Below are 20,155 nucleotides of genomic sequence, written 5' to 3'. Positions count from 1 at the left end.
GGGAAGCTTTATTGATTATCCAGCATGCTGGGGCTGTCTGACCATACAAGAGCAGAGCAGCCCTGAAAAACCAATGGTTAGGGTTTATAAAGGGAAAAACCGCAAAACTGGGGAAGGGGGAATACACGGTTGCTATGCACAGTTGCTATACACAGTTTCTAAGATCAAAAGAGAGTACATAAAATCAAAAGAGAGTATATGGTTACTGGGGTCAACATAACCTAAAACCTAAGTGAAATTAATATTCATCATAATCTTGACAATACCAGTTACAATATTACAATTAGCAATTAGGACTTGACATTAATGTAAGACACAGACAAATCACATCTTCATTATTACCCCAGGTATCCCAGGTGCCACTTGAGCAATCATGCTAGGGGGTTTTTGTGCTCTGCCAAGGGTGATGTAGTGCACTGCTATTGTCCGACTATTTGAGATCATAGTTTCAGACCAGAGTCTCATGGCGGGGGCGGGGAGGGGGGGGTGCTTTCTCAGAATGGAGTCTCAAGTGCTCCAAAATGGAGTCCCTACTGTCAAGGTGCTACTTCACTCTGTCTTTATTTTTACAGCTGTACCAGGAATGTTATAACCTGTAAGGTTAAGCTTTACTTTTACACCCGCACATATACAATTTTAACTCTTCAGTTCAAGGATGCCTATATGTGGATGCCAGGGCCACAGGTGGTGGCCTATTCCACTGCACCCAGCGCCGGCCCCTATTTATCTTTCTTTAAAAAACATGTATGTATTGGAAAGACAGCGTTACAGAGAGCGACGCTTGGAAAGGGTGTCCCCTACAGATAATGACCAGGCCAAGACGGGCTAGTCGGGCCACCACCTGTGCTTGGCAAGCCCGGGGCCCTCCTCCCTCCTCGCGGGTTGGGCGGAGCAGCCGCCCAGGCCCGCCCCTGCTGGTCCTACATCCACTGCACTGGGAGCAGAGCCGGCCGCGCCGCCCAGAAAGGAGCTGCAGCGATGGCGATGGCGATGGCGATGGAGGCAGGCAACGCGGCCTACTTCCAGAGGGGCAGTGTGTTCTGGTTCGCGGTCCTCACGCTCTCCTTTGGCTACTACACGGTTGAGACAACCGCCTGGAGAGAGCACTCCTGTCACCCAGGCCTCCGCCTCCACTTGGAGGAGAGGCCGCGCAGGCGCAGTTCCAGCTCGTGTGCCTGGGAGCAGAGGGAAAGACGGGAACCCAGAAGGAGGCGCAGGCGCAGTAGGCTGCCAAGGCTTTTGGCAGGTGTTCCAGGCCTTGGGAAACCGGTTTGCCTGGCTTTCCTCACGTGGGGGCGGGAACGACTCCCCACCTGACCACTGAGAGCCATGGTGCTTGTGAACACGAAGGCCGGAAGGGTTGCTACCACCTACTTCGCTACGGCCAGACGTTTGCCCTCGCTGGTCACGGGGCTGGGGCTGGGATACTTTGCGGTGAGGGGCGCGGGCGCGGGCGCCTGTGTTTAGGCCTTCCGGGCTGTCATAGCGCCAGGGGCGCCGTGGGAACCGGGTCGGTGCGCATGCGCACCGTGCGGTTGCCTAGGTTACGAATGCCTGCGGACGCTAAGCGGGGTTTTAGAAGGTTTAGAGTGTTTGAAGCAGGGGGAGTTGCTTGGAAAACGGCGGATAAACCCAAGGGACGGCTAGGATTTCACTGGTGAGCAAGAACCGGTGTGACAGCAGGAGGACAGCTCTACTGCGGGGAGGAGTGACTTTCGTCTCACTTCCAGGATAACGAACGGGAAAGACGCCCGGAAACAGGTTGGGGTAAACCGGTATCATGTAGGAGGAAGGCGAAGCTAGTTTGGATCTTTCCCGGGAGATCCTGGAACCTGGACGGGTGTCATTTCCACACCGGTGTCGCTCTGACCACCTCCGCCCTCCTTTCACCGTGTGCAGGATGGAGGCGTGGGACTCTAGTTTTCCCGAGTGCCCTTTCTGTGCCAGGATCCCGCGACCCTGTTCGAACACACAAGCTGGGAAACTGAAGATTCGAGTTGGAATTTAGTGGAACTGGCAGATGCCAGCCCCTCTCCACCGCGCGGTTAGGAGGCCGCAGTGATATGTTATACTTTATTGGAATATTGACTTTAAACAGCATCCTGGGAGAAGTAGTGTTGCCTTTGGTGCAGATCTAAGTGGAGCACTAAACTTTGGAGGGGTTGACAGAGATTCACAGAAAGGCTTGTAACAGAGCCTGAGGAGGAGTTGGTAAGGTCACCACAAAAACCTTACATGAACGAGGAGTTGCTGTTAAACCTTCGCGAGTCTGATTTTCCGAGTGTGTCTGCGTGGTGTGCAAGAGTGGAAGAGCATGATTCTAACTGCGAGACTGAGCCCAAGCCACCGTTTGCAGGACAGAAGCTGGCCAAAGCACGCAGACTCCTACAAGTCTAGGAAATAATGTTTGGGGTGGAATTCATGAAAAATCGGATCCGCTCCGCCAGTGCACGGAGCCTGATCATCACCTCGTTTCTTTGTGGCACACATCCATTGGAGCTGCTTTTTAGAAATAGAGGATGAAGATTCAGGTGCCCTCCTTCAGACCCTGTTTCCCCGGAAGTTACTTTGGTAGAATCGGTGTTCTTTCCTACCTGCTCGTCTTTCAGGTGCCCTAATGGTTTCTTTGTGCCTCTGGTTCTCTTTCAGTGGTTGTCCTCTGGCCGCAGAGCATCCCTTATGAGAGCCTTGGGCTCCTGGGCTCGTTCACTCAGTCCCTGGTGGACCATCATCACACCCTCCTGCACAACAGGTAAGGAGAGCTGCAGAAACGACACGCTGGTCTCGCTGGAGACCTTGAAGGCCTGCAGTTGCCTTTAGGTATTGAAAATGGATCTAGTTCACGTTTAGGAATCTTTCCAGATTTCTGTTAGATTTTATCATCAGACAATCCCCCTCAAACTAGACTGTTTCCTGCTGCCACTCTAACCGCAGGTGAAATCAAGCAGATGCATAGGTAATCCCGGTCACTCTGAGATGTCAGGAAGTCCAGTTGGTAAAGCCATAAACTTTTTTTCTTTTTCTTTTTCTTTTTTTTTTTTTTTTTTTTTTTGACAGGCAGAGTGGACAGTGAGAGAGAGAGACAGATAGAAAGGGCTTCCTTTGCCGTTGGTTCACCCTCCAATGGCTGCTGCAGCCAGCGCGCTGCGGCTGGTGCACCGTGTTGATACGAAGGCAGGAGCCAGGTGCTTCTCCTGGTCTCCCATGGGGTGCAGGGCCCAAGCACTTGAGCCATCCTCCACTGCACTCCTGGGCCATAGCGGAGAGCTAGCCTGGAAGAGGGGCAACCGGGAGAGAATCCGGCACCCCGACTGGGACTAGAACCCAGTGTGCTGGCGCCGCTAGGTGGAGTATTAGCTTGTTGAACCGTGGCACCGGCCAACTTTTCTTCTAAAATAGATAATGCAATCTCATCCATGAGGGGCTGAGGAGCCTGGCTTGGGGAACAGGGTGCAGCTGGTGCCTTCTCTCTCGTTCTTTTTTCCCTTGTTCCCCAGCAACAGCTGCTTTTGGACCCCTTGGAATGGTGGGAATAGTTAGGGGAAGGTGGGTGTAGTCTTCAGTGGGTGCTGCCTGGGGACCAGGCGTCTGGGAGCTGGGTATGTTGCAGACACAGTGCTGACTGTTTGTCTCTGGGAGGTCCTCAGAGGGATCCTCCTGTGCAGTTCTCTATGGCTGCTGCACGTGCCTCCTCCAGCCTGCCTCTTGCAGTTCCATCCTTGGCATTTGTGTTTAGGGGAAATCATCCTCTTAGTGAGGTTACCTTTGTGTTGGGCCTCCAGGTCGGATTACCTTTTAACCCTCCCCACCCCCCATATCAAGTGCCCTCCTGCAAGACCTGCAAGGCTCACAGTAAGCAGCCTCCAGTTCTCCCCCCGGGACCATCTGCAAGTGGGGTCCTCAGGGTATCCCTGTTCCTTTGCTCTCCCTCTGTGCAGGCTGAACCCATCTCTATGCTTTGGAGTGACACAGTTGCCCTTTGCCAGAGTGCAAGTGGATTTCCAGGTGGCTTGGTTGAAACTGTTCTCTGGGCTTGAGACTGTGGTAGGAAAGCCCAAGTGTTCTGAGACTCCTTCCCAGTGGCCTCTTGGGCCTCCCTGAGGTCTTAGCCGAGGATGTTTGGCCCAGCCCTGCAGCTTGACAGCTCTTGTGACTGGCATTTGGAGCCTCTAATGAAAACCAAAAGACTGTGTTGTGTTGTACACTTCTTTGAAGGGAGAAGGAGAACAAGCCCAGGGAGGTTGCGTCTCTCTTACTGTGTTCCTAAAACCAGTCCTTTAAGAATCTAACGTGTTAGAATGTGCCATAGCTCACTTTAAATCAGAATTAATAATACTCCTTTTGATTTGTGAGATCAAGGAAAGAGTAAATAAATTTGAATGCATGAATACATGAAGACATGGTATAAATTTGGAGCTTCCTAAATCCTACTGCCCAGGAATAACTACTTGTAATATTTTATTGAGTTCCCTTTTGTTTTAATCCATACCCTGTAATTTTTAATTCAGTCATCATCCTGTAGGAAAGAGTACTTTGTGCTGTATGTAGATACAGAACTGACCTTGGAGGTGGCAGGAAACTAACATTTACTAAGCACCTTCCATGTGCCAGTCCCTAAACAGGAGCTCACGGACACAATCAGGTTATAAAATAATCTCTTAAATCCCATGTTTTAAAAATACATACCTTTCTGAATTTCTTTTAACCAGAGATAAGATTGGACTATATGTTTGACTTTATATCTGCTATCATCATACAATTAATGACTATGCCATTGTTTTGTTTTGCTTTGTTTTGTATTTCATTTTAAAGATTTATTGTATTTATTTGAAAGAGTTGCACAGAGAGAGAAGCAGACACACACACACAGAGAGAGAAGGGTTTTCCATCCTCTGGTTCACTCCCCAGTTGGCTGCAATGGCCAGTACTGCACTGATCCAAAAAAAGGAACCAGGAGCTTCTTCCGTGTCTCCCATGTGGGTACAGGCCCAAGCACTTGGGCCATCTTCTACTGCTTTCGCAGGCCATAGCAGAGACCTGTATGGGAAGTGGAGCAGCAGGGACACAGCACCGGCCCCGCCATGTTTTTTTTTTTTTTTCCCCTGCCATGTTTTTAAAATAACCTTGAAGGCAGGCACTTGGCCTTGCAGTTAAGATGCTACTTGAGGGACGACACTGTGGTGTAGCAGGTAAAGCCTTCGAGACCTGCAATGGCAGCATCTCATATGGGTGCTGGTTGGAGTCCTGGCTCCTCCACTTCCCATCCAGCTCCCTGCTAATGGTTTGGGAAAGCAGAGGAAGATGGCCCAAGTCCTTGGGCCCCTGCAGCTGTGTGGCAGACATGGAGGAAGCTCCTGGCTCCTGGCTTCGGGTTGGTGTAGCTCCGGCCATTGTGAACATAGAGAGTAAACCAGCAGATGAGGACTTTCTCTCTCTCTCTCTCTCTCTCTCTCTCTCTCTGCCTCTCCTCTCTCTGTATAACTCTGATTTTGAAATAAATAAATAAGAATCTTAAAAAAAATAAAAGAAACTCATGCCTTTGTCACATTCTGGTTGGCTGTTGCTTAGCCTTTCTGCATCAGTTTCCTTCCCCATCAAGGGAGATTAGTCTATTCCTTGTAAGACCTTTAAGAGGATTAAATGAACTACTCCACTGAATGCCCCAGCATAGGGCCAAGCAAAGAAATGTGAGCTTCCCTTCTCCCCCTGTAATGTGTTAGGGAAAACCCTTTTGATTAGGCCTGAGTGTTTGCCCACTTTTCATGTGGTGAAGTTTAATTAAATATTGAAGATATTTAACACTCTGCGTAGGCATCATTTAGTCAATGAACACCTGTTAGCTATCTGAAAAGGGCTCTAGAGGGCCCTAAATATCAGTAATTTACCAACTATTTGGGGTAATTTACTAACTATTTGCTTGTTCTTAGGGAGGGAGCCAGCTGGGGCCTTGGGGAGGAACCAGGAGGGTTGGGTGATACAGGGAGGCAGCTGGGGGCTCAGGAAAGCTGCTCACTTGCCAGCCGATGGAATGGACATGGTGCTGCAGAAGAGGGAACCAACCCCCTGGAAGGAAGATCCCATCTCCTGGTTTTCCGTCACAAGCTATCCAGATGCGCTGGATCGGTGACAATTCCAACGCCCACCCCTGCCATCAGGACAAGCCCTGGTCCCAGCTCCACCTGGATCCCCCTTCTCACCCTGGGGGCCCTCTCTGCCATCCTGTCCATCTCGACCAGGAAGGCTGTCTTCCACTGGGCCACACATGACCAGGGTGCAGGCGTTGCTCACTGTCCTCTGGGAGTAGGTCCTCATCTCTGCTTCCAGGCATCCCCGGGGCTGGGCAAGCAGGAACAGTGGGGTCAGGAGGAGGAGCAGCATGGCCTGGGGAGAAGAACAGAGAGGAAAGGACATGATTTCGGCTCTAGGACACGGTATAGGGCATGGCCCAGCTCCTGAAGGTCAGAAGCAGCCACTCCTTACCCCTCCCACTTCCTGCTATGGAGCTCAAAGCAGCCAGATGCTCAAAGTGATTTGGAGACAAGATGGGCACACGGTCCAGCCTCGGAGAGCAATGGGACTCTCACATGGGTTGATCACAATGTCCTCGTTCTCACGTCCCCCACGCCATTCTGCCTTTTCTTGGGCACTGCCATTGAAACAGCGGCCAGCATGGACGGTCCTCACTGAGGCTGTGTGTTCCATCCCCAAGGACCCAGTGAGTGCTCCCTCCAGGCAGGACTTTTGCCTTCTTGGACTCCTTCACCTTGTCTGTAACAGGAGGTGGTTGGCTCAGCTCAGACAGGCAACCTTCTACTCCCTCACTGACTTGCTGCCTTGAGTGGGTTAGCAATGGCAACTCACAGTGTTGGAAAATGAATGGGGGAGGGGGGTGGGGTGGGAGGGAAGGGCACTGTGGCATAGCGGGTAAAGTCTCCGGCTACAGTGCTGACATCTCATATGGCAGCTGGTTCAAGTCTCAGATACTCCACTTCCGATCCAGCTCTCTGCTGTGGCCTGGAAAAGCAGTGGAAGATGGCCCAAGTCCATGGGCCCCTGCACCCATGCAGGAGGCCCAGAAGAAGCTCCTAACTTCGGGTCATCACAGCTCTGGCTGTTGCGTCCATCTGGGAAGTGAACCAGCAGATGAAAAACCTCTCTCTTTGTCTCGGCCTCTACCTCTCTGGAACTCTGCCTTTCAATTAAGGAAGGAAGGAGGGAGGGAGGGAGGGAGGGAGGGAGGGAGAGAGGAAGGAAAGAAGGAAGATGAACCAGGGTTCTCAATGCCTAGTGACATCTGACTGAGCTCAGTCTGCAAGTGCAGCAGCATATGCCAGGCGATTTGCCAGTTCTGAACCAGAGGTGGCCCCCAAGCAGAAGAAAGCCCCCGAGGGAACCCAGGGCACGTTTTCACCCAAGTTTCACCCACCAAGTTAGCAGCTGCAGAGACTCAGCCCCTCAGCTCTTCCCAGTGTACCTGAGAGGGCTGGAAGAGGGGACTTATGAGGGAAGGTGACACGCCAGGTGGCCCCGGCCAGGGGAAAGGGCCTGTGGGACGTATGAGCAACTACCCAACAGGACATCCAGTTACCACCTGACAGGAGATGGTAACAGAGCACAAGGTAAGCGCAGGACCCGGGCCACTCTCTGCATCTGGGTGTTTTCCTGCCAAAGAGAGAAACCGTGAAGTAATGAGGGTGGAAGTGGGAGTCTCAGAGGCTGGACACAGAGCCAAAGGGTGCCCTGCAAAGAAAAAAGGGTCAGCAGGCCAGCTCAGTCAATGTCAGGAGAGGGGCTACCTGGCCAGAGGGGTGCCTCTCCAACAGCTGATGATGCGCCGTGTAGGCAAACCCTGTAACTCACGAGCCTCTCACGCTGTTGAATTTGCCACCTCCTCAGGTGCCCCGCAAGCCTCTAGAAACACTAAGCTGAGCTCACAGGCTTGCACTCGTCCCTGTAGAGCCTTCTTAAGCACCCAGGGGCCGACCCAGGCCAGAACGAGAGCAATGTCCCCTGTCTCACAGCTGCGTCAACTCTGGGACCCTGACACTGATTTGGGGGAAAAATGAAAGCAATACACCTTCTGCCACCAGTTCAAGACGGCTCAGAAATGCCATCACCCATTGCTGAAGGAAGGATCCAGACACAGGCAGGCTCAGAGGTCTCAGACCTGAGATTCAGGTGGATAAGGCAGCCACAGCCCCTCAACCCATGCAGGGTTCACTTTAAGCTAAGCCTCCAGAGTAAGATTTTATAGGAAAAAAAGGACTCCTCTGGACACATGGTTGGAAAGCCAGAGTCCTAATTCATTAGGAACCATTTTAAGTCAAGTCTAGAGGCCAAGAGAGAAGCATCGGGATGGGTGTCGAACCCAAGCCTGTGAATGCCAGATCTGTTTCTCCTCCACTTCTCTTTTTGAAGAAACCAGGAGCAGACAAGGAGCCAAGAGAGAAGGTGGAATTGCACTGCCCACCTGAGGCTTCCAGGCAAGAGCATCTAAGAGAGGGTGTCCCATCCTACTCACCCACCACATCCCCGTTCAGCAAGCAAGTGCCCTGCTGGTTCCATGTCGCTTAGTGGAGGGCAGACGGGCACCTCCCCAGCGCGTGTGCCCCCACCTCCCAAACCCAACTACAAGACCAGAAGAGCTGCAGACCCTCCTCCCTTCAACTCCAGCATGGAACACTGTCCAGACGGCCACAGGATATACATAGGCCACAGGGAAAAGAAAACGAGACACTCACAGGCTGCTGCCTCTGGGGTCCCAGGAGCTCCAGACAAACTGGTCCTGGCTTGGCAGGTGCGCACTCTTTATGCCTGTCCTGTAAGCTGAGCTGCCAGGCCCTGGTCTTCTGAGAACTCCCTTCAAGAAGTGGAGGCAGTTTTCTTCCTTGTTGACTCACTCCCTCTTACCCCCAACTGTGTGCTATAACCTGATGCTGATAAACGGAACACTTCCCACATCATCACGTTAGGGTGATTCCCATCTGCACCCCACTGAGGCCCTGGGAGCCCAAAACAACCCCCTCAGTGTCCGAATTTTAGAGATGTCCATGAATCTGAGGTCCAGACATTACTGAGTTGCACAACGACCTAGAGTGACTTCAAAAAAGAAACTCACATCTGCAGATCTCAAGAGCCAGGACCTGCCGTGTACAATTTCTCTTCTCCATCTCAACAGCCCGGATTGTGAAAGAGCTGCTTGGCATATCCGGGCAGGGGTGAGGCAGGTGCAGGAGCTGCAGAAGCAGCAGCCTTGGAAGGGGGTTGGGGGAGTGACTCGTGGAGCTGCCACCTGTCCCTCTTTGGCAACCTGCTCCAGGCCTCAGAGAGCCCCCGTTTTCCTCTTGTGAGAGTGACTTCACAAGCAGGCCTTGACCTTGCCTTTGTTCAGACTTGTATTTTCCACTTCCTCCCCTGGTGTCTGCCTTGTGCGTTGAGATAAATTAGGACTCCTGAGCTGTGAACACTCTTGTCACAGACCTGCGCGAGGGAGCTATTAACTTACAGTGTCTGGGGGGTAGTGGTCCACCCTCTGCCACTGCTGTCATCTTTGCTCCTGTCTCGAGTCTTGTGACTTGATCTTTTGCATCAGTTTTGCCTAATTTTGCATGCAAGCAGACCTATTTCTCCAATATCCTCCCTTGACAACCCACAGGTGCTGCTCACTTGCTCCTGCCTTTGGATACTCCTGGTAGCATCTCCTTGCATAATGTTAAATGTACAATGTCACATTTCCCAGACTGGCAAAGAAAGGTGGTTTTAAAAAATATTTATTCTCTTTTTTTGAAAGGCAGAGTTACAACAGAGGCAGAGACAGAGGAAAATCTTCCATCCACTGGCTCATTCCCCAAATGGCAGCAATGACCGGTGCTGGGCCAGGCTGAAGCCAAGAGCCAGGAGCTTCTTCCAGGTCTCCCACAAGGATGCAGGGGCCCTCCTCTGCTGTTTTCTCAGGCGTATTAGGAGGGAGCGGGATCAGAAGTGGAGCAGCTGCGACTCGAACCCAGGGTCCACTCTGGCGCACGGCTCAGGTGGGGTGGCCTTGAGGATGGGTGGCAGTGGCCAAGTCTTCTGAGGAACCACTTTCCACTGGAGGACCAGGAGCTGAGCCCTGAGGTGGCCCCACAGGCGTCCATGCCCGATGCTTCGATGGGGCTCAGTGTGACTTTGGGACATTGTAGGAAGGGCATGCAAAGAGGATGATGTGCCCCCCTCCCCCACCCAGACTCTCCTGTGGGTCTGGATCACACAGTCTGTGTTGAGGAAACCATCAGCATGTCTGTGGCTGCTGTGAATCCACTGTGGTGGCGATTGGACAACCAGGCTCACCAAGCTAAGGGGGACCTCGGTGGAGATGGAGAACTTAAAAATACCTTCGAAATGTCCTCTAGGAGTTGATTTTGACCACATCTCACCTGAGTCAATGAATGATGCATTTCTAAGGTACACTATGTCCACCTGAAAATTCTGCAGTACAACCACCGGCCAGCAGAGGTCGCAGAGGAACATGCAAAGACCTTAAAGGGGAGGCACAGAGCTGACCAGAAACTGCCCCAATCCCCCAGCAGGCAACACTGCAGCTGCCCTGACACCTGTCACCCTGCTGTTCCTGATTCTGGCTCCCTGCTAGAAGTATTGCACCGTGCTGCACTGCACAGTGGGCCCCTTGGAGCCTCCACACACCAGAGTGAAGGTCTGTAGTAGCCAGACGCAAAGTCCCAGTTCCCACCAGAAACAATTCTTGGGCTTTTCTCTGCACAGTTTCAGATGCAAGGTGCTAGGGCCAGAGACTCAGTGCCTGCTGCCTCAGGTTGTCACTGGGTGGTGCCTGAAAACTCAAGTGACCAGGACTGGACCTGACACACTTGCACACTTCCGGTCCCCAGTCCTGCTTTGAAAGAGGTCGCGGGAAATGACTGGCTGGCTTTCCAGGGTTCTGTGCATAAGGAGCAACTGTGTATTGAGAAGGCCCCAAACTACAGGACAAATATGGCCGCATGCCCACCCCTCTAGCTTGGAGTGGACACTTCTCATCAAGTCCTAGAGCAGCTCCCCTGCCCCTCCATATATCAGACAATAGGGGTCCATTTGCCTGGGGAGTCAACAAATGATCGGTCTCCCACGGCAGTTCAAAGGACAGCTTTATTGTGCCAAAGAGACGGGGAAAGTACAGCTCCCTAAAACTACTGCCTCTGTGAGAAGCCATTTTTGAGGGATTGTAGAGTGAGGGCGTGGCTGGGATAGAGGAAAAAGAGAAGCAAGAGGGCCCTACCTGCTCAAGCAACCCACAGCAGCACGCATCGTGTGTTCAAAACCCAACTGCTGCTGGGCTCTTGCAGCTCTCCTTGCTGTGAGGCCCAATCCCTGGGGGTACAGCATTGCAAGATCACCCTTCTTGGAATATTCTTGGGAAAACAAGCCAAGAGAATAAATTGTTAGATGCTGTGCCCCTGCCCATGCCCCTGCCTGTTGTCTAAATCCTACTCTCTGAGTTACAGAATTTTTTTAAAGCTGTATTTATTTGAAAGGCAGAATGACAGAGAGACAGACAGGCAGACAGAAGTCTTCCAACCACTGCTTCACTCCCCCAAAAGGCCGCAATGGCTGGAGCTGTACCAGGATGAGGCGCTTCTTCCGGGTCTCACACATAGGTGTAGGGGCCCAAGGACTTGGACCATCTTCCACCACACTCCCAGGTGCATTAGCTGGGAGCTAGATCAGAAGTGGAACAGCCGAGACTTGAACTGGCAACCATATGGGGTAGTAGCTTTACCCGCTACACCACAGCACCGGACTCTGGAGACATGTCGCTTTTTTTTTCATATTTATTTATTTATTTGAAAGTCAGAGTTTCACAGAGAGGAAAGTCAGAGAGAGAGAGAGAGAGAGGACTTCCATCTGGTGGTTCACTCCCCAGTTGGCTGCAACGGCTGGAACTGTGCAGATCTAAAGCTGGGAGCAAGGAGTTTCTTCTGTGTCTCCCATATAGGTGCAGGGGCCCAAGGACAAGGGCCATCTTCTGCTTTCCCAGGCCGTAGCAGAGAGCTGGATCGGAAGTGGAGCAGCCAGGTTTTAAACCGGTGCCCACATGAGATGCCGGCGCTCAGGCCAGAGTGTTAACCCGTTGTGCCACAGCGCCAGCCCGGGGAGAGCTGTTTTTTCACATTTCCCTCCCTCCCTGGAGGCAGCAACATACACTGCTCAAAACGAGGGACCGCACCCATGGTGAAATTTAAAGGAGTCCATGCAACCTGGGTCTTTCTGCAAACTTTTCTTCCAAGGGACAAATAGCTGGCAATTAAACACCAAGATTAGAAGATGTGAATCTAAAACTCAAAAATAACACATTTTACATACACAAATACTCTACGAATGAAAGCCCTGATGGTACTTCAGATGATTTATAGCAGTAAATTAAAATCCCTAGATGAAATGAACTTAGTATTAGAAATCATAATCTCAAAAGTTACTCAAGGAGAAATGATAGTTTTCTAATCACCTATAATGAGATCAGGAGGCAAAATCTCCCTATAATGAATCTATCAGAGCCGTCATTGTAAAATCCAAACCTTTAATGAAGGGTTAAGTGTAGTGTTGTACAAAATTATAGAAAATAGTAAGAAAGGTAGCATAACTAACTCCTATAATCCTAGTTTAATATGACACAAACCCCTACAATAACTACCAGTACAAAATGTCCTTCAAGAATATAAATGCCAACATGATAGAAAATACGTTCACGACCCTAACCAGCCATGCACACAAAGGATGTACACTATGAGCTAGTTCCTTTCTTTCAGGAACCTTCGACTCCCAGGTACACAATTGTAGTATCACAGGCATCTGCTGACTCAAAAGCCCAACGCCATTTCCTGCAGCCACATTTCTAGTCCCAGAAGTTGGCACCGGTGTGTTCCTCTTTCAAAATGTCCTGGATTTCAGAACTGGGCATCTCGGGCACCTTCTTGCTGCGTATCTTGCTCGTGAGGTTCTGTTGGAGAACTGAGTACCCGCAGAGCTGTGCTCAACACCTGCAAGAACGTGAGCTCTCCATCACCTTGACGATCTCCAGGCTACTGCTGGGACAGAGGAAAAGGCACCCTGTTCTCTGCACTGTTGTGATTCTGCTGCATTGGAAACTGGTCCTGGGAGGGCAGCTCCTGCCAGTAATCCAGAGGCTGCTGGGGCTGCTGAGGGTGCGTTCCCCAGCCATTCTGCTGCCATTCTTCACATGGTGGGTAACGAAGAGAGCTCTGCTCCTGCAGCTGTTGCATCGCTCCCTGAGCACTGGGAACACCGGGTAGCAGGGAAGGCCAATCAGGCTGCATGACCCTCATCTCTGACCTGGACCTCCCAAAATACGGTGCGGATGAAAAAGGATGAATAAACCTTGCTCCTGGAACGCCACGGGGAAAAGATCCACCTCCTACATTCCCTTGATTCTCCAGAGCATAGCTCGGTGCCTCTTGAGCACCTCGAACCCCAGAATCCCAGGAGCCATAGAGCGGGCTGGGAACCTCCCATGTGGGTGGAGTGGAGTAGACACCTCCGCCCAGCACAGATGCCTGGGCAGCGTTGGGAGACCACTCCTGGGCACGTGGAGTGGAGTAGACAGCTCTGTCCAGCACAGCCGCCTGGGCAGCGTTGGGAGACCACTCCTGGGAATTCTGCAGGCTTACACCTGGGGGACCTTGGACAGGGAGTGCATATGGCATCCTGGCTTCAAGCACTCTGCGTCTCTTCCTGGCTGGTAGCCTGGCTCTTTTATTTTGGAACCAGTTCTAAAAAAGAAACGAAACAGAAATTACTTTCGAGTCTATATATTCCCCAATGTAGGAGAATTTTGTAGTTCATCTTAGGATCAGCGTCATCACTGATTTGCTTCGTGACCTTGAGTAAGACATGAAAAATGCAAGCATGCTTTCCTGGGGCTTCCTGTGTTATTATATTTATAATACGAGAATGCATTTACAGTAAATATGATATGTAAATGTATATATAAATATACATTTATGATCATTAAAATCATGTAATTTTGCACAATTCCGGATTCCCATCTGCCTTCACAGGAGGCACGGGCCCTTATGTATGAGCAAATCCCTACTTTTCCAAATCTTCTACCAACCTATTTGCACCCTCTGCATTTAGACGTGAAGCAGCTGTTCTCAAAATACATTCCCTTAGCTTGCTTATTTTACTCCAACTGCTTTTCCAGAATGAATTCCTAATTCAACATATTCTAAATCATATTCTAAATGTCATTTTCTTCAAAGGCCATACCCAAAACAAACAAGCGTCTGCCATAACTTAGCAGTATTACTTCATACCTTACTCTAAGTGTTTTGTGGAACCTCTACTCTTTACTTTTTCTCCTTTGTAAAATGAGAGTAATTGGGGTCAGCGCTGTGGTGTAGTAGGTAAAGCTGCCACCTGCAGAACTGGCATTCCATATGGGCACCAGTTCAAGTCCTGGCTGCTCCATTCCAATCCAGCTCTCTGCTATGGCCTGGGAAAGCAGTGGAAGATGGCCCAAGTGCTTGGGCCCCTGTACCCACATGAGAGACCCAGAAGAAGCTCCTGGATCCTGGCTTTGGATCAACATAGCTCTGGCTGTTGAGGCCAGGGGGGGAGTGAACCAGCAGACGGGAGACCTTGCTCTCTCTCTCTGCCTCTCCTTCTCTCTCTCTCTGCCTCTCCTTCTCTCTCTCTGTGTAAATCTGACTTTCAAATAAATAAATCTTTTTCAAAAATAACACATACTATACTTTAATATAGTCACATCCACAATGACATGAAGAAGAAATGAGACCAAATTTCAACGCTGTTTTATGTGATGAAATGCTGTTATACTTTTTCATAATTAGTTGCTTTTTTATTATTGTCCACAAAGACATATTCATGTAAATATCTACGTAGTTTATGTACCTCGATTGTGTAAAACGAACAATGGAGTTTTTTGACCAGTTCCTCCTTGGTCGTATAGTCAGGATAAGGACTCTCTGCAAATGATTGATTCAGTATGTGCAGTTCCTCAGGTGTAAATTTATGGCGTGCTTTTCCTTTTCTTCTTCCATGCTGTGTTTCTATGTTGTCATGGCCATCTCCTGAAAAATACAGAGAGAGAAAACACAAGAATATTAGCAAGATCCAGAAAAACAAAAGACCTCTGTGAGAGAATAAAATTTTAGAAAGGTGATACCTTCCCTCTTACCTAGTCATAATAAAATGAATAATGGACTGTGGGCATATCTTTTGAAACTTATGGTGAGAAGATGATAGTATTTAGGTCATAAAGGTAACAGGAGTGAAGAAGGTTTTCTTTAGTGAAAATTGATATACTACAAAGACAGAGATGGTGGGAAAACACTCAGCCACACTAGTAATTGAGGCAATGTAAATAAACCAGCTGACGACAATCTGGTAAACAATAATTTAAATATATGGGGGCAAAGTGCGAAAGGACTGACACGGATTGACAAGGATAGGTCTGGTACCCCTATTGCTTGTTATCACTGCGTGGGCTTTTTTGCTCAATGCAATGAAGTCGAAAGTGGCCATACTCTCCACTGTGTCAATCAACTAAATGGCACTTGAAGATTTAACACCAAGTCTACAGGTCATTTTTCCTTCACCCGTGTCAGACATGCCAGCGGGAGGAAAGCACCGAGGGTCTAAACCTGTCCTCTGGTGTGTGCTCATCTCCCGGATGCTGGAAGGGGAGCAGACCTTACAGACAAACCAACGTTGGCACAGTTCTCTACTGCAGAGGCCACCAGAAGAACTGACACGAGGCAATCCTGTTTTTCTTAAATCAGAATTTAAGTGAAAAAACTTACAAGGACTGCAAACCAAATTCACAACCTTCATATGTCTGCTTCAAAGGGTATAACCTAGCTGCCGGGGGTTGGGCTGCAGTATGTTAAGTTACCCCTGAGGACATCAGCATCCCATATGAGCAATGATTTGAGTCCATCTGCTCTACCAGTCCAGCCCCCCCGCTGAAGCCCCTGGGAAAGCAGTGGAAAACTGGCCAAGTGCTTGTGCCCCCACCACCCATGTGGGAGACCCAGATGGAGTTCCATGCTCCTGGCTTCTGCCTGGCCCAGCCCTGGCCATTGCAGCCATTTGGGGAGTGAACCAGAGGATGGCAGATCTCTGTGTGTCTCTCTCTCTGTCACTCTGTCTTTTAAATAAATCTTTTTAAAAAGGTCAATCTGAACATACTATAGACTACCTAAGGCAAAACCGGAGACACTTCATCACAGAAACTGTGACATTCAAATATAGTGTGGACATCGCTGATGAGCAGGTGTGGAGAGAGACAGAGAGGGAGAGAGGGAAAGAGGGGGCAGGGGAGAGAAGAAGGAGAGATAAGGAGATGGGGAGAGAGGGAGAGAGAAAGAGGGAGGGGGGAGAGGGAGAGAGAAGAGGGGAGAGCGAGAGCAGAGCTGAGGAAAGGGTCAGAAAGTCAGCCACCAAACCTCCAAATACACAAACCCCGAAAGCCCGTTGCTGTTCTCCTCGACTCCCCTTCCTTCAGCTTTCTCTAGCCTCTGCTCCCAGAGCACACCTGCACACCAAGTAGCTACTAGAGCAGGACTGTGGGGGACAGCATGACAGAGAGGTGCCAGTAAGAAGTGCTGGATTGGGCTGGCACTGTGGAGTAGCAGGTAAAGCTGCTGCCTGCAGTGCTGGCATCCCATATGGACACTGGTTCTGATCCAGCTCTCTGCCACAGCCTGGGAAAGCAGATGAAGGCCCAAGTCCTTGGGCCCCTGCACCCACATGAGAGATCTGGAAGGAGCTCCTGGCTTCAGGTTGGCACAGCTCTGGTCATTGCAGACAACTGGGGAGTGAACCAGCAGATGGAAGGACCCTCTCCCTATTCTCTTTCTCTCCCTCTCTGTTTGTCTGCCTCTCTGTAATTCTGCCTTTCAAATAAATAAAATAAACCTTCAAATAAAATTTTAAGAAGTATCTTAAGCATTTGGCAGTGAAATGGAGCTATGTGGGTTTTTTTAAAACACATTTATTTATTTGAAAGTCAGAGTTACACAGAGAGAGGAGAAGCAGAGAGAGAGAGAGGTCTTCCATCTGATGGTTCACTCCCCAATTGGCTGCAATGCCTGAGCTGTGCTGATCCCAAGCCAGGAGCCTGGAGCTTCTTCCAGGTCTCCCACGTGGGTGCAGGGGCCCAAGGACTTGGGCCATCTTCCACTGCTTTCCCAGGCCATAGCAGAGAGCTGGATTGGACGTGGAGCAGCCAGTTCTCAAAATGGCACCCATATGGGATACCGATGCTTCAGGATAGAGCATTAACCCACTATGCCACAGCGCCAGCCCCCCCCCCCAAAGATTTTTTTAAAAGTATTATAGGGCCGGGGCCCAAGGCTCACTTGGCTAATCCTCCACCTGCAGAGCCGGCACCCCAGGTTCTAGTCCCAGTTGGGGCACCGGATTCTGTCCCCATTGCCCATCTTCCAGTCCAGCTCTCTGCTGTGGCCCAGGAAGGCAGTGAGGATGTCCCAAGTGCTTGGGCCCTGCACCCACATGGGAGACCAGGAGGAAGCACCTGGCTCCTGGCTTCGGATTGGCACAGCGCGATGACCGCAGCGCCCATTTTGGGGGTGAACCAAAGGAAAAGGAAGACCTTTCTCTCTGTTTCTCTCTCACTAACTCAGCCTGTTAAGGAAAAAAAAAATTATACATTCAGGGCTGGTGTTGTTTCATGGCAAGTTAAGCCTCTACCTCCAGTGCCAGCATGCCATATGGGTGCCAGCTCAAGTCCCAGATGCTCCACTTCCCATCCAGCTCCCCGCTTAGCCCTGGGAAAGCAGAAGAGGATGACCCAAGTGCTTGGGCCCCTGCACCATGTGGGAGGCCGGGAAGAAGCTCCTGGCTTCAGCCTGGCCCAACCCTGGCCGTTTGCTGCCATTTGGGGAGTGAACCAGTAGATGGAAGATCCCTCTCTCTATCTCTCTGTAACTATCCCTTTCAAATAAATATAAATAAATGTTTTTAAACATATTGATTATATGAATAATTGGTGTAAAGCATTTTGTATAAACCCAAATTCAAACAGAGAACACACTGTTGGTTGGCACTCTTTCCTTCAGAACAGGCAAAGAGGGGATAAGAGCGCTTTCTGCTCCCAGCAAAACTTCCCTGGGGAGCATCTATCGCTGAGGTGCTCCAGGGTATCTGGTCCCTACCCCCAGCCCGGCCACTCACTAGAACTCCACAGGAAAAGTTCCCAGTATTTCTGACCAGCAATTTGTATACCTTTAACACACATTTTAAAAACACACTGGTTGTTGTTTTGTTTGAAATCAAATTTGTTTGTTTAAATAAAATCTCAGCAGTAAAACTGGCAGCTGAGCCCACAATCTTCACCTGGGAGGCCCCTCCCTCCCCTGTGGTCCAGAGCAGCTTCTGGAAGGGCTTCACACCCTAAGGGCACCATTGTTCTGGGGCCTTGGATTTTGCCTCCAGGACAGAGTGAGGAGCTGAGAGGGCTCCCCCTGCACCATGGGCACTTTCCAAGGATTTTCTGAACACCTCCTAGAGCTGGGAGGCCTCTGCGAGTTGACTGAGATGTCACACTCACAAGCTGCCAGACAGACTGGCGCTGACCCAGGACTTCTCTCACCCAGTGCTTGTTTAGAGAAAGAAGTCAGGGCCAGAACCCAAGACTTCAGAACTCCAGCTTTTATTTTATTTTATTTTATTTTATTTTATTTTATTTTTTGACAAGCAGAGTTACTCAGTGAGAGAGAGACAGAGAGAAAGGTCTTCCGTCCATTGGTTCATTCCCCAAATGGCCACAACGGCCGGTGCTGCCTGAAGAATCTAACTTGGCTCCAATAGAAGAAGTCATCAGAGAAACGAATATCATGAAACACCTATTCTTGGTTTCAAAGTTTGTTTGCCCCAAAACATTTCTGAATTCCACTATTCCACTGACACTGTGAAGTTCCCTGCTCCAGCATTACACCACCAAGGCTGTTTCCTCCCCCTACCCTTCCCATCTTTCCCCACATCTCCCACCCCTTCATTCTGAAGGGAACCCAAGACACTGTTCTACCTAAACTACTTCCAGGTACATCTTTAAAATGCAGAAAACTTTTTAAGGCAACCCCAAGTTGGGTTAATTTTTAAACACCTGAGCCTTTGGGAAATCCTACCCCTGCATTCAGCCAGGCGGTAGCCAGAGACAATGACACCTGTGACACTAGTGGCCCCTGGACCACGAGCCTGCACTTCTGAAAGACGAAAGCTCAAAGCCCCACAGAACACCAGGACAGCGAGAACCCGGCCTTGCCGAAAGCCACACATGGAAACTCACCACTGGAAGCCATGTCTGGGAGCCCTCCTGAGACCGTCTTCTTGGGCAGTGAAGTGAGGGCTGCTGGGACAGCGTTCATTTAATATAAACCTGGGATGGCCACCCTAGGCACGCCTTAGACCCAGCCCTTCTCCAGCCCCTGCCACACCCTACACACAGCTCCCCCTAGGCACAACAGGATTTCCAAAATCTCCATTTGTATCTCCAGTCACTGAACACCCATGGGAACTAATTTTCTCATTTAGCCCTGGCCAAATGATAACTGATAACTGAGAGTTTGGAGGCTGCTGAGGCCAGAGACTCACAGCGAATGAGGACGTTAAAGAATATAAGACTGCAGGCATTGTGGCAAAGCTTGTTAAGCTGCCACGTAGGATGCCCCCAGCCCATAGCAGAGTGTGGGTTCCAGTCCCAGTTACTCTGCTCCCAATCCGGCTTCACACCAAAGTAGCCGGGGAAGCAGCAGGTGATGGCTCAGGTGCATGGGCCCTATAGCCTACACTGGGAGACCTGGATGCATTTCTAGGTTCCTGGCTTCAGCCTGACCCAGCTTTGGCTGTTGTAGACATTTGGGGAGTGAACCAGCAAACAGAAGGTTTCTCTCTCTCTTGCTCTCTCTCACTCAGCCTCTCAGGTACACAAAAATAAATGGTTTTCAGAAGTCAGCATAAGGGGCCAGCATTAAGGTATAGTGGGTATGGCAGCATCCCACACGGGTGCTGGCTCATGTCCTGGCTGCTGCACTTCCCATGCAGCTCCCTGCTAATGGCTTGGGAAAGCAATGGAAGATGGCCCAAGGGCTTGGGACAC

General features: G+C 50.3%; 1 protein-coding gene and 1 long non-coding RNA gene across 3 annotated transcripts in view; one reads left to right on the top strand and one right to left on the bottom strand.

The window, feature by feature from the left end:
* LOC149122048 (uncharacterized) overlaps nucleotides 1-19,794 on the bottom strand; it is a 30,836-nt gene extending 11,042 nt beyond the window's left edge. The window contains exons 1-3 of one of the 2 annotated variants that reach the window (XR_016221006.1): nucleotides 19,346-19,794; nucleotides 14,926-15,104; nucleotides 12,742-13,781 (exon numbers count right to left, since the gene is read on the bottom strand). Coding sequence is in view for 1 of the 2 variants with exons in the window: in XM_089313545.1 (XP_089169671.1) it covers nucleotides 14,926-15,104; nucleotides 19,346-19,424 (258 nt within the window). In the remaining variant the exon portion in view is untranslated. Of the gene's footprint in view, nucleotides 1-12,741; nucleotides 13,782-14,925; nucleotides 15,105-19,345 lie in introns of those variants that run through there. The other variant, XM_089313545.1, reaches the window with a different exon arrangement.
* LOC138843134 (uncharacterized) lies at nucleotides 908-11,872 on the top strand. Its single transcript, XR_011382472.2, has 3 exons — nucleotides 908-1,080; nucleotides 2,650-2,752; nucleotides 9,791-11,872. It is a non-coding gene; the product is annotated as an uncharacterized LOC138843134 (long non-coding RNA).
* Nucleotides 19,795-20,155: the final 361 nt, after the last annotated feature.

This window comes from Oryctolagus cuniculus, chromosome 15 (genome assembly GCF_051225735.1).
Source record: "Oryctolagus cuniculus isolate XC-2025 breed Fujian yellow rabbit chromosome 15, ASM5122573v1, whole genome shotgun sequence".
In the NCBI taxonomy this organism is placed as follows: domain Eukaryota; kingdom Metazoa; phylum Chordata; class Mammalia; order Lagomorpha; family Leporidae; genus Oryctolagus; species Oryctolagus cuniculus.
Note: the sequence above shows the minus strand (reverse complement) of the source record. Positions and strands in the feature narration are given on the sequence as shown.